We start from the raw sequence: 10,766 nt of genomic DNA on the forward strand, positions 1-10,766 counted from the left end.
GCAAACTTTTTCAAACAATCCAACTTTTCAGAAAGCTTATTTAAAAACCTCGAAATAAACAACATTTGCGTAGTTTTGTCAATAAATTTACATTTTTGCTCATAATTCGAAAAATACAATGAATTCAAACGTCGTTTTCGGTATGGTGAAGTTATTTGACGTCCTTTATAAGACCCTTGCCTTACAATTGGTCTAAATCCATTCTAAAGCCCAAAACCAAGGGTGGCCCATTCTGCCCCCCTGGTCCATTCTGCCCCCCTGCCCCTAAACCAAATTCAACTCTTATTTTTTTCATTATTTGGCAATTTTCTTTCGTTCTTTTGGTGCTAATAAAACTCGCGTTCAGAACAAAACTGTGTGAATAATAGCGTATATTTTAGGGTGTTACGATAGATTCCAAAGATAAAACTGTTCCGTAGTTTGTAAAATATTCTCAAAATAAGCCTTCATAATACAGCAACGTTCGTTGTTGGCTCGCCTTTGTATGCCTCCCGCTTCAATCATTTACAAGCAAAAGTAATGTGTGTTATTTTATAACAAAAATGTACATAAGTTGTTTTTATTTTATTTTTGCGATATAAATATTTACCAGAGCGTACTACTGTATGGCTAAGCAACTAAAAGTCGTGCATGTACAACGATATTTCATTGAGCGGTACAGGATTAAAAACGGAGTTTAAAAATAATAAAAATACAATTTAAAATAAAATACAAAAAATAGTCAACTATGCGTTTCATTTCGCCTTGTTGCTCGACGCCGGTCTCATAGGATTGGCGGCGCCCCCGCCGCCTCCACCGCTGGCTTGGGATGCATTCCGGCGTGCTTTGATCCGTGCCTGCAGCGTCGCAAGCAGTCCGTTCAGGACGTCGTGGTTGGGAATCTTCTTCGCAAACAGCAGCCGCTTGACGGAATCGTCGTACGTTAGCAGGGCGACCATGTTTTGCAGCAGGAAACCCTGGCAGTACTCCATCAGCTTTTGGGCGTTGTAGACCTAGCAGGGGAGAGGGATGTTAGTACCGCTACGGCGATTACGATGGAGCGTTGGTAACTTACCTTTGCGTGGATGTACATGGCCACAACGTTGTCGATGTCGATCATTTCGGCGCACCGGGCTTCGGTGTACCGGAGGAGCCCTTCCAGCTGGAAGAAGCTGGCTGCGGCCATCAGCTCGAGGACGTCGCCGGTGGCCACGTCCAGCGAGTTGCAGCCTCCACTATACAAGAATTGCATCACCAACTGTTCGCGAGAAAGCATAAAATTAGAATATTTTCTTGCCAGACATATTTTATTGATTAACCTACCTCGAATATATGGTAGCGGATGTCATTGATTTGAACGGTTGGCGTGCCCGTGCCCTCGTTAAGCTTGGAGCTAAGCATACTCTGTAAACGGGGCGATGCGGTCACCAGCACGATCTTGTGCCCGTAGAAGATGCGATTTTCGACTCTGTAAATTGAAAAAAAAACCGTTAATTGATATTTGACACCGGAAAAAGTGAAACAAACACGTTGTTTCAGAAAAAAAAACTCAAATTTTCAAAAGATTGTTTTTTTTTGCGAAATTGCGTAAGTAATTGTTTTGCTTTGAAAAAATAATAAAATTCTCCCAAAACCACGGATTAAAAAAAAATACAAAATCAACATTGCTTGCTAAATAAGAGCGAAATTTTAAAATTTTATAATTTTTCCGAAAATACGTAAAAATTTAGATTTGTTAAACCCTGGGTGCGGAATACGGCCTCTATTTTGAACTGTCAAAGTGGAACCAATTTACTGTTTGCCAAAAGTAGGGAGTATTGTTATCGATCATTAAAAATTGTTGTTTTTTTCGCAAGAATGAAAAATGTGTGGCTTTTGAGGATCTGGAGTTAAATTCTAGAAATCTTAAGAAAGTTGAAGGCAAGATCTTCATTTTTATAATTATGAATGGAAGTTGTTTATGGAGTCGATGCGATTGTATCCATCCAGAAGCTGTCTTTATTGTTTGATTCCATTTGAAAACCTGGTATAGTGAAAATCTTCTCTGCTTGTTGGATCAGCTTCGCTAGAATTAGCGATGTTTTTTCGCTAGACCAGGAAAAGCTGCAGGATTCCAAAATCAGCCAAGGAATTTATCTGCGACATCGCAGAATGACACTCTCGCCGCAGTTCTTCGTCACCCGTAAAAAAGAAAAATCTCTCCTAACCTATTAAAACTTGAAAACACAAACCATTTTCCAGCAAATAATGTTAAAAACTAGACAAAATAAAACACATACTACTGATTATAAAACAATTCATTTACCGGTAAGAAAAAAGTCATGCTTGTGCTTGAACAGCCTCCTCATTTGTAGATGTAAACAAAGTGGGATCATTCGAAAATCACGTTACGCATTCTCTCTATTCATCACACAGGTTAAACCGTACAAGCAATTTTTAAATGTAATCAAAATCTTCAATCAATTTGTCTGTGTATCAATTGATACCGATATTGTAACAAACTGAAAATTTAGTTTTAAGGCATAACTATCTGAATGTTTGAGAAATTTTCGTTCACTTGAAAAAAAAATAAACAGAAATTTTTGTTTTTTTGTAATGTTCTAGCAATTAATTTTAAAATGTCTCAGAAATTAACGATCTTTCGCTAACTGTATTCTAAACACAAAAAGTTTGTAATTTTTTTCAAATACCGTCATCAAGGGTGACATTGAGTCTAGGAGGTTAGATTGAGTCATTCAAATTTCTTATTTTTTTTGTAGGACCCAATTTCACCCCCGGACCTAATGCTACCCCTGACAACAGTACGTAGATTTATACATTTTTTTATTATTTTTGAGAATAATCAAATCACTTTCATAACGTCTGTGAAATTTGCGATTGGGTAATAAAAAAAAATGCTGAAATGGATATGACCCTTTCTCACCCTTCACTCAGACCCAATGTCACCGCTGATGAAATTTATTTTTTTCAAAAATACATAGTCTTGTAAAAAAATAATATTTGAAAAAAACAATTAGTTCGAAATCATTAAAAAGAAGTGCAATTATTTGACTCCTATATACCCAAGTAACATTTTATCCAGGAGTCCTACAAGAGCTCTTCAGCATAGCAGTTTGGACCGCGGTAGGATAAAACTCTCTTCAAGTACTCTTCCAAACTCCTGAAGAAGTTTTGAAGAGAATTTTATCCTACCGCGGTCCAAACTGCTATGCTGTAGCTATCTTGAAGAGCTCTTGTAGAACTCTTGGAAAAAAATGTTACTTGGGAATGCAAACAAAATTGATTGAAGTATTTTTTTCAGAGATCCGTGTTTTTGAAAGTCTGTAGTGTGTTTGAAAACAATAGTACCACTTTCAAAATGTGATAAAAACTTGCGATCATTTGATACTCATATCGCAAATAATCCGTATTTTTTTTAAATGCGTATATATTAGGGTGTTTCATCCAAACAAAAAAGTTCTCAGAATCAGGCAAACCGAGGTTCCCCTAGTAGAGGATACCCATAGGGACTCTCATGCCAAATATCAGCCCATTTGGTGTTCAACGCCCACGTGTTCAACGTCTGACATGGGGCGTCGTAATTTTCACCTAGCCGTCATAGCATACTAAGGACAATGCGTACTTTTGAAGGGTGAATCGTTGATTCTGGAGACACCGGACGTCGATCCAGTGCGCACCTTGGGGACAGAATGGACAACCCTAATTCCTTCTGGAATTTGTTCATTGGACCATCCCCTACACACCTGTCTTTATTCCGAGTGAATCCATGTTGTCCCCAGACCTGAAGGAACGATTGAACAAAAGCATAGAAATCCCATAGTAATTTCCATGTAAACTTTAAACCGCTGGGGACAGGCCAATTCTCAACCAAATGGGCTGATATTTGGCATGAGAGTCCCTATGGGTATCCTCTACTAGGGGAACCTCGGTTTGCCTGATTTAGAGAACTTTTTTTGTTTGGATGAAACACCCTAGTATATATAGCAAGACCCCTAAAGTACGCTGAATTGATTTAGAATTTTTAAATCCAAAATGGTGGCCAATATGGCGTTGAAGAAAATTGAAAAAAAGCATTTTGTGGGCAATAAACTATTCGAATTTGACTAAAATGGGGTCGCAGAACTCGAATTTGATATAAAAAACAATAAAAATAAAATAAAAGAAAAAAAAATCGTAATTCGATTATCTGAAGTCCCATGCAAACCTTCGGATAATCGAAACTTTGGATAATCGAGTCTGGACTATACTAGCATGGAAATAAAAAAAATCAAAAAATGGTTAAGTTGAAATTCGCAAATGCAAATCTGGAGTTATTTTTTTAAATGTCCAATAAATGAAGTTTTAGCTTTTTTGGAGTTTTTCAATACATTTTACAGCTTTTTTTTTATGAAAAATGGATTTGAAAACACACAAAAGGCAAAAATAAAAACAACAGTTTGGTGGAAAGTGTGACTGCAAAACATAAACAAATAAGAATTGGGTGCCTAGATTTATGATTCTATGATGTTATGAGAAAAAAGTGCGGAAAAATCCAACTAAAACCATAATAACGTGGCTTGTATGGAAAAATTTAAAATATAGCAAATATAGAGCAAAATGAGCGAAATCTGCTAAGAAATCATGGATTGGCTTGCGACATGTTTCTCTGTTATGGCAATACCTAAGAACCGCCAGAAGAGAGTGAAGAAAAAGTTGAAATTTTCAGCGGCGGTGTTATACATTCTGTAACATTTTAAATATTGGACGAATCTTTTCGCACTCTTAGGCAAATTTGTTCCCTGGAACAAGGACTTTGAGCTCATGAGGTTTTTGAAAAATGCAAAAATCGTTAAGGGGCTCAAAACTGGCAAAAACCAAAACGCGCCGATTTTACTGGTGAAATCCCATTGAAAATTCAAAGTCAAAGCGCTAGGTCCTGTCGTAACCAATCAAGCTCATATTTGGGATTCGGGCTCAGTACTCCTAGGGGATCATGCCTCGAAATGCCCGCAAAATTGACCCGTTTTGTTACATCCTACTGCTCAACCAATAGTTCTGAACTTTGAACTATCATGCGTCTCCTCCAAACCCGTTCAATGGAGACGCATGGCGTTTCCCCCCATCACCCAACACTCACCTGAACGTCACATCGCTCAGCTCGGGATTGTTGACAAACTTGGGGTCGATGCGGGACCCGTTGGACGGTTGCAGCACCGGTTCCTTGATCTGCTTGATCGGTTCCCAGCCGAAGCACGTGCTGAAGATGTCTGCCAGCAACAGCGTGGTGCCTTCCTTCTGCAATCGGAAAAATAACCCGGTTAGAATTGGGTGCTGTCCAAGATGATTGCCGTATAAAGAAGACGTACCTTGCTGTAGCGGAAAATGTTAAACAGCAATGGCAGACACTCGGTCACAAACTGCTGGCTGTAGTCGTCCGGACAGACCTGCAAAAAGTCCTGCAGCAGCTGGTCGATGACGGCGTCCAGCCGCAGCTCGTGGGCCGCGGCCAGGGCGTGCATCCAACAGTGCAGTGTCCACGGAACTCCCAACGCGCGTAGCTCAATGGTTATATCTAGACATTCGAACGAAACGGCTGTTGATCGATTTGCATTGAGTTGATCGTGGGTATCGTAGGCATTACCTAGATGGTTATTCTCTGCGCTATGGTACATGGCCTCTTGAAGACTTTTGATCTGCGTTTTGTTCAACGTCGGTGGAGCTTCCGATTGGCTTCGTTCCAGCTGGCTGCGGCTAGTGCTGTCCCCTTCGGCGAGCATTTCCTCCAGCGAGAGCACTTCCCGACTGCCTGGGGCAAGTGGGTGGGACAGTAGCTTTCGCAGTGATACCCGTTGACCGTGGGCGGCTGCCACGGAGATTGCACTGTGGGGTAAAGACTTGTAAGTTTAAGGGAAACCAAGAAATCGTCCTGCTTTTCAACTAACCTGTAGCAACCTCGCTGCGCACTTCCCGAGAAGCACAGCGAATCCTTCAGCTGCGTAGACAGGAACGCATGCGCGCCGTGAGCTAGTAGCAGCGACACGACTTCGACGACCCCTCCTCCACTGGCAACCTGCAGTGGCGTTAGCGTACACTTGTCCTCGCTCAACCGGGCGCCACCCTCAACGTGAGCACCCCGTTCCAGCAATATCCGCAGTGCCTGGTAGTTGCCCTTGCAGGCCGCGAACGTGACCGCCGTCCAGTGTTGTGTTTCGGGGTGAATCGCCGGACAGTTGGGATGCGTTACGGAGGGGACTTCGATGTTAGGATCGGCGCCGGCATCCAGCAGCGTCTGGATGGCCGCCTCGTCGTTACGAACCGAGGCGATCATCAGTGCCGTTAGACCCTGGTGGTTCAGGGTGTCGTAGCGGGTCGTTGGTGGGATCAGGGACAGGGCCTGGATCAGGAGTTCGGCACGACCTGTAAGCATCAAACGGAATGCTAGCGCGTACGTCGCTCGTCGTCCACACTCGCTGGAGTCCTCCTGGAAGATAAAGAAAGTAACGTTAGACAAAGTTCAAAGGTTGAAGATCGCGTTACTTACAATACTGCTGCTGGTGGTTGACGTGGACGAGTTGGATGACAGCGAACCGTGCAGCGGTTGAGTCTGACCGGAGTGGTTCGACGAAGCTATGCTTTGGCTGGACAGGGTAAGTCTCTTCGAGGGTAACTCTTCTTCCGACATGATCATCCGCGGAGGACAGTCAACGCCGGGTAGTAGCAGACGGGCTGCCTGCATGATGTCGTCCTTGTCGATTAGCAGGGCGTGCCGGTACTCTGCATGAGCCGACGAAACCCGCAGCCACTCGATCAGTGGGGGTAGCACAACGTAAGCCCGTTCGTAACATAGCTCCTGGATGTTGGTACCGCCACCGTTGGTAGCGACTCCGATGTCGTTGTGCTCCAGCTGTGAGCAACGCATAAAGTAGAACAACACCCGGAGGGCCGCTTGGGACATTGTAATGTGCCCACTTCGCTGCTGCGCGCGACTAACGAGGTCTTTTAGCTCGTGCAGACTTCCCACACAGGTTGTCAGCAGACACGGCTCCAGGGCAGGACTTTGGGAGTTTGAGTTTATCGACGATTGACTAGCCCAACGTGGCATGGTGAGTGCTCCGGACGCGACTCGACCTGCATTCAGGTGTGCGTACGGTTGCAACAGTCCCCACAGATCACCCGATCCAGCGATTGCATGTTCCAAGCCACTGGACGTCAGCGTAGCCGTAGGATCCGTTGGTAAACACTGCAGGAAAATTTCCTCCAGCAGATTTTCCAACCCAGCACACAAATAAACCGCGGCGTACTCATGGACGAATCTACCCAACCTTGCGTCAGCCATCCAACGGTGGAATCTCCCCACAGGCAACTGCAATCCAGCCCTCGCCGACTTGCTTTGCTTCAGCGCGCTATCACCGGGAACCGCAAACATGGCGGCCGCTCGGAGACAAGCTTTGATGCAGGAATCGGCCAACGCTGGCGATAAAACGACCTTGAACGCCCCGGAAACCTCGTGCTTCGAACACAACCCTAAGCTACCCGACAGCCGTTGAACTTCCCGTGCAACGCGTACTAACGCTCGTTGCAGAAGGTAACCCAGCCTGGGAACGGCCTCGACCGAAACCCGCTCCGAGTGTTCCCGGCATCGACCTGACCGTAGAACTCTTAACACGCAATGCTGACTCCACGGTGGATGCTGTAACTCCACCAGCCGGTTATGTGAGTCCACCCAAACAAACTCATCGGCGCTGGTGACGTTAGTGTTGACCGTTTCCAGCGAACTGTACCGCCCCAAGCGACGCTCCGGTTCGGAACTCTCCGAACCAGCACTTAAACTACTGTACGTTGAGGTACTGGTGTGCGACCGCATCGTCAGCTGCTGGATTGCTAGCTTGATGTCTTCAAGCCCGCCCCCTCCCCACGGAATCTTCGCCGGCGTTGCCCGATGACGAGACCGCGAGTGGTTTGTGCTGGCTCGTGAACGAGCACTTCGGTTGGTCACTCCGGCCGCCAGACGATCTTCCGGTAGTGGACCCAGCGGTCCATTCGCTCGATTACCTCCGGGAGAGCTGCTTCCGTGACCCGTGTCGGACATGGAAGCGTGACCCGATGATCGGTTCTCGTCGGACGAGCTGTGACACTCGTTGACACGCTGAAGCCCCCGGAAGTCGTGCGTTCCCGTGTGGTGATGGGTTCGCGTAATACCCAGACCCTTTTGGGGAGGGCCTCCTAGCGAGTTTTGCTGGGTGGACTGCTGGTGATGGTACGACTGCATGGCATGGTGATTTTGGGTAAAGTGTTGCTTCAGATGGCTAACGCTGCTGGCGTTGCTCGAACTGTTGCTGCTACTGTTCAGCGGTTCGGTGGACGATGTCGACGAGTTCAGCACACCGTTGGTAGCGTTGAGTCGCTGCTTGGCGTTGTTCGCGTTGGCACTGTTGTTGAGGTTGGTTTTGTCCAGTCCAGAGCTGATCATGGCCGGTTGCGACTTGACCGGCGAGCTCTGTACGGTTTGTTTCGCTACTCCGGATACGGCCCGATGGGGACCTTGTGGGTGCCCTGGTTGAGGTCCACCCGATTGATGCTGAGGTCCGTGCTGATTAGCGGAATGCTGCAGCTGCTTCAAGTTACCGTTGGCAAACTTGTTCGGTCCCACGTCCCGCTCGGGGATCATCGCCGACGTGTTGTACGACAGCTGCTGGTGGTGATTGGTGCTGGTCGTACTGGACACGGTCGTGTCCCCGCTCTGCTGCAGACTCTGCACCGGCGACAAACTGTAGTTGCGCGGATCTTGCTGTTGTCCACCGTTGTTGATTCCTGGCCGAACGGCGACCTCCTTGGAGATTCGCGGCGCTGGCGTTGCTACGGCGGGACTTTGAATGCGGGGACCGGACGAGACGGGGTTCGAGGAGGCAATGTAGTGATTGCCCGGGGATAGTCCGTTGGAGCCACCATTTTGGAGGTTGCCACTGGAGCTGTTGACACCGGAGCTGGTTGTGGTGGTGCCACCGTTGGACGGTGAGTTGACGTGACCGTTTGCGCCGGAAGGTCTGTAGGGAGGAAAAGGTTTGTGGGTTAGATGCTGATCAACGATGATGATTGATAAGTTTAGAAAGAGGGATGTGCTCACCAAGTGTGTATTACAAAGAAAATAAAACCTTAATTTAACTACATTACCGTGCCCGCCAGTTCTGGACGAAGCTCCAATCGAAGGGATCGCCGACATCTTCGTCGGCACATCCGTACCCGTCCTCGTTTGTGTCGTTCTGGAAGACAGCCTGAACGATGTCCGTTGCGACCTTGAAGCTTTCTTCGATTTTGATGTTGATTACCCCGTTGACCACGCTTTCGACGTAAGACGGTAGCATACGATCGGCAGGTTCTTCGGTGGCAACGGTTTTGTCCACACGACGGATCTCAACCACTTGGGTGTGGTTTTGTTTGGAGGATTCTGGCTTTGCTTCCGGGGGTGGTGGTGGGGGTGCTTTCTTTTGGGTTATGACAACAGTTGCCGAGCAGCCTGGTCCCATGGGGTCGGCTGTGGTGCCGGATTTGTTCTTTTCCTGGAGGACCGATTTGAGCTGTTGCATGAACTCTTTGCCAGGTTTCGGTGGATCTGTGGGTGTATCTTTGCGCTTTGGTTTCAAGATGATAGAGTTCTGTCGACGGAATTGGGCCTCGGCCGTTTCTTCGCAGAGTCGTTGCGCGTGGAAGACGTTGAGTTCGGTGACCTTTGGTGGGGGTGGCGTTGGGGCGGCTGGTTTAGGTTTGTCGTTCTTCTTCTGGTGGGCGATCGTATCACCAAAGTAGATGATGACCTTGTGGTCCTTTTGTTTTTCGATTTTGTTCTTGAGGTTTTGGGTTGACGCGGAAACCGACGGCGGTGGCGATGGAGGTAGGTAGCTGAAGTAGTCGTCCTCTTCGGTGAGGTTGTTGGTACTTTTGATCATTTTGGGCTCCATAACGCCTCCGCTGTAGCGGTTTCGGTTGACTTTGGCAAAGCACGAGATCTCGTTGTAGCTTTGGGCTTTCTTCATGCGGTTCTGCGCTCGAGCCGCGGCCGTCTGTTCCGGAAAGTCGTAGCTGATCTCCGTGGAGGATGCGCCCACCGATGGTGCCGCGGCACCTGCACCATGGCGGCCCTCCTTGTTGTAGTCGGAGGACATGCGTCTCTTCAGGATGAAGTTATCGTTGCGACTGAGCTTGCTATTTTTGCAATACTTGGAACCCCCGGAGGAGGGCGGCGGCCCTTTTTCGATGGCCGCTGCCGACGCACCCCCGGAAGATCGTTCCGCCTTGCTCGACGTCGGTTTCACCTTGAGCTTGTATCCGCGTAACTCCCGACACAGACTGCAGGTGCAGTCTTCCGTACAAGTCATGCTGCTGACGTCGTCTGGTCGTTGGTCAGGCCGTCGGAAGGGTTACAGCCGCGTTACGCCGCTGTCCGACAAGCATTTTCGCTTTCATTTCCAGCCTTCCGTGGCCAAATGGTCCGCGTGGTTTCAACTCATGAGGGAGGGCGCAGCAAAAAAAAAAAGCTCAACAAAATCGTCGGGAAATTGCACTTACAACTCGGCCATGTGCACTACCCACTACACTGCTAGCTGCAAAATGTAAGTTAAAATGTATTAGCTAAATTATTTCGGACAGCAACCGCATTACGCGCCCAGGCGACTGTAGTGAGTGGTCAGTGCGCGCACATTGCCATGACGTGCCAGACCAGGCCATGTGCCGAAAGCAACACATTAATTTCAATAACGGTGGACCCTTTCGTGAGCAGCAAGTGGCCGCTGCCGCCGCGTTTTATTGTACAG

The 10,766-nt window shown here is 47.2% G+C and overlaps 1 protein-coding gene across 3 annotated transcripts in view; it reads right to left on the reverse strand.

The window, feature by feature from the left end:
- Positions 1-354: 354 nt before the first annotated feature.
- Positions 355-10,766, reverse strand: part of LOC120420441 (ankyrin repeat and BTB/POZ domain-containing protein 2) — a 198,848-nt gene continuing 188,436 nt past the window's right edge. Inside the window, exons 1-9 of one of the 3 annotated variants that reach the window (XM_039583469.2) lie at positions 9,130-10,749; positions 6,500-9,002; positions 5,901-6,439; positions 5,600-5,838; positions 5,325-5,530; positions 5,096-5,253; positions 1,303-1,447; positions 1,055-1,237; positions 355-992 (exon numbers count right to left, since the gene is read on the reverse strand). In XM_039583469.2, coding sequence (XP_039439403.1) covers positions 735-992; positions 1,055-1,237; positions 1,303-1,447; positions 5,096-5,253; positions 5,325-5,530; positions 5,600-5,838; positions 5,901-6,439; positions 6,500-9,002; positions 9,130-10,331 — 5,433 coding nt within the window. In that variant the 5' untranslated portion in view covers positions 10,332-10,749 and the 3' untranslated portion in view covers positions 355-734. Of the gene's footprint in view, positions 993-1,054; positions 1,238-1,302; positions 1,448-5,095; positions 5,254-5,324; positions 5,839-5,900; positions 6,440-6,499; positions 9,003-9,129; positions 10,752-10,766 lie in introns of those variants that run through there. The other 2 variants (XM_039583468.2, XM_052707708.1) reach the window with 2 other exon arrangements.

This window comes from Culex pipiens, chromosome 2 (genome assembly GCF_016801865.2).
Source record: "Culex pipiens pallens isolate TS chromosome 2, TS_CPP_V2, whole genome shotgun sequence".
Lineage (NCBI taxonomy): Eukaryota > Metazoa > Arthropoda > Insecta > Diptera > Culicidae > Culex > Culex pipiens.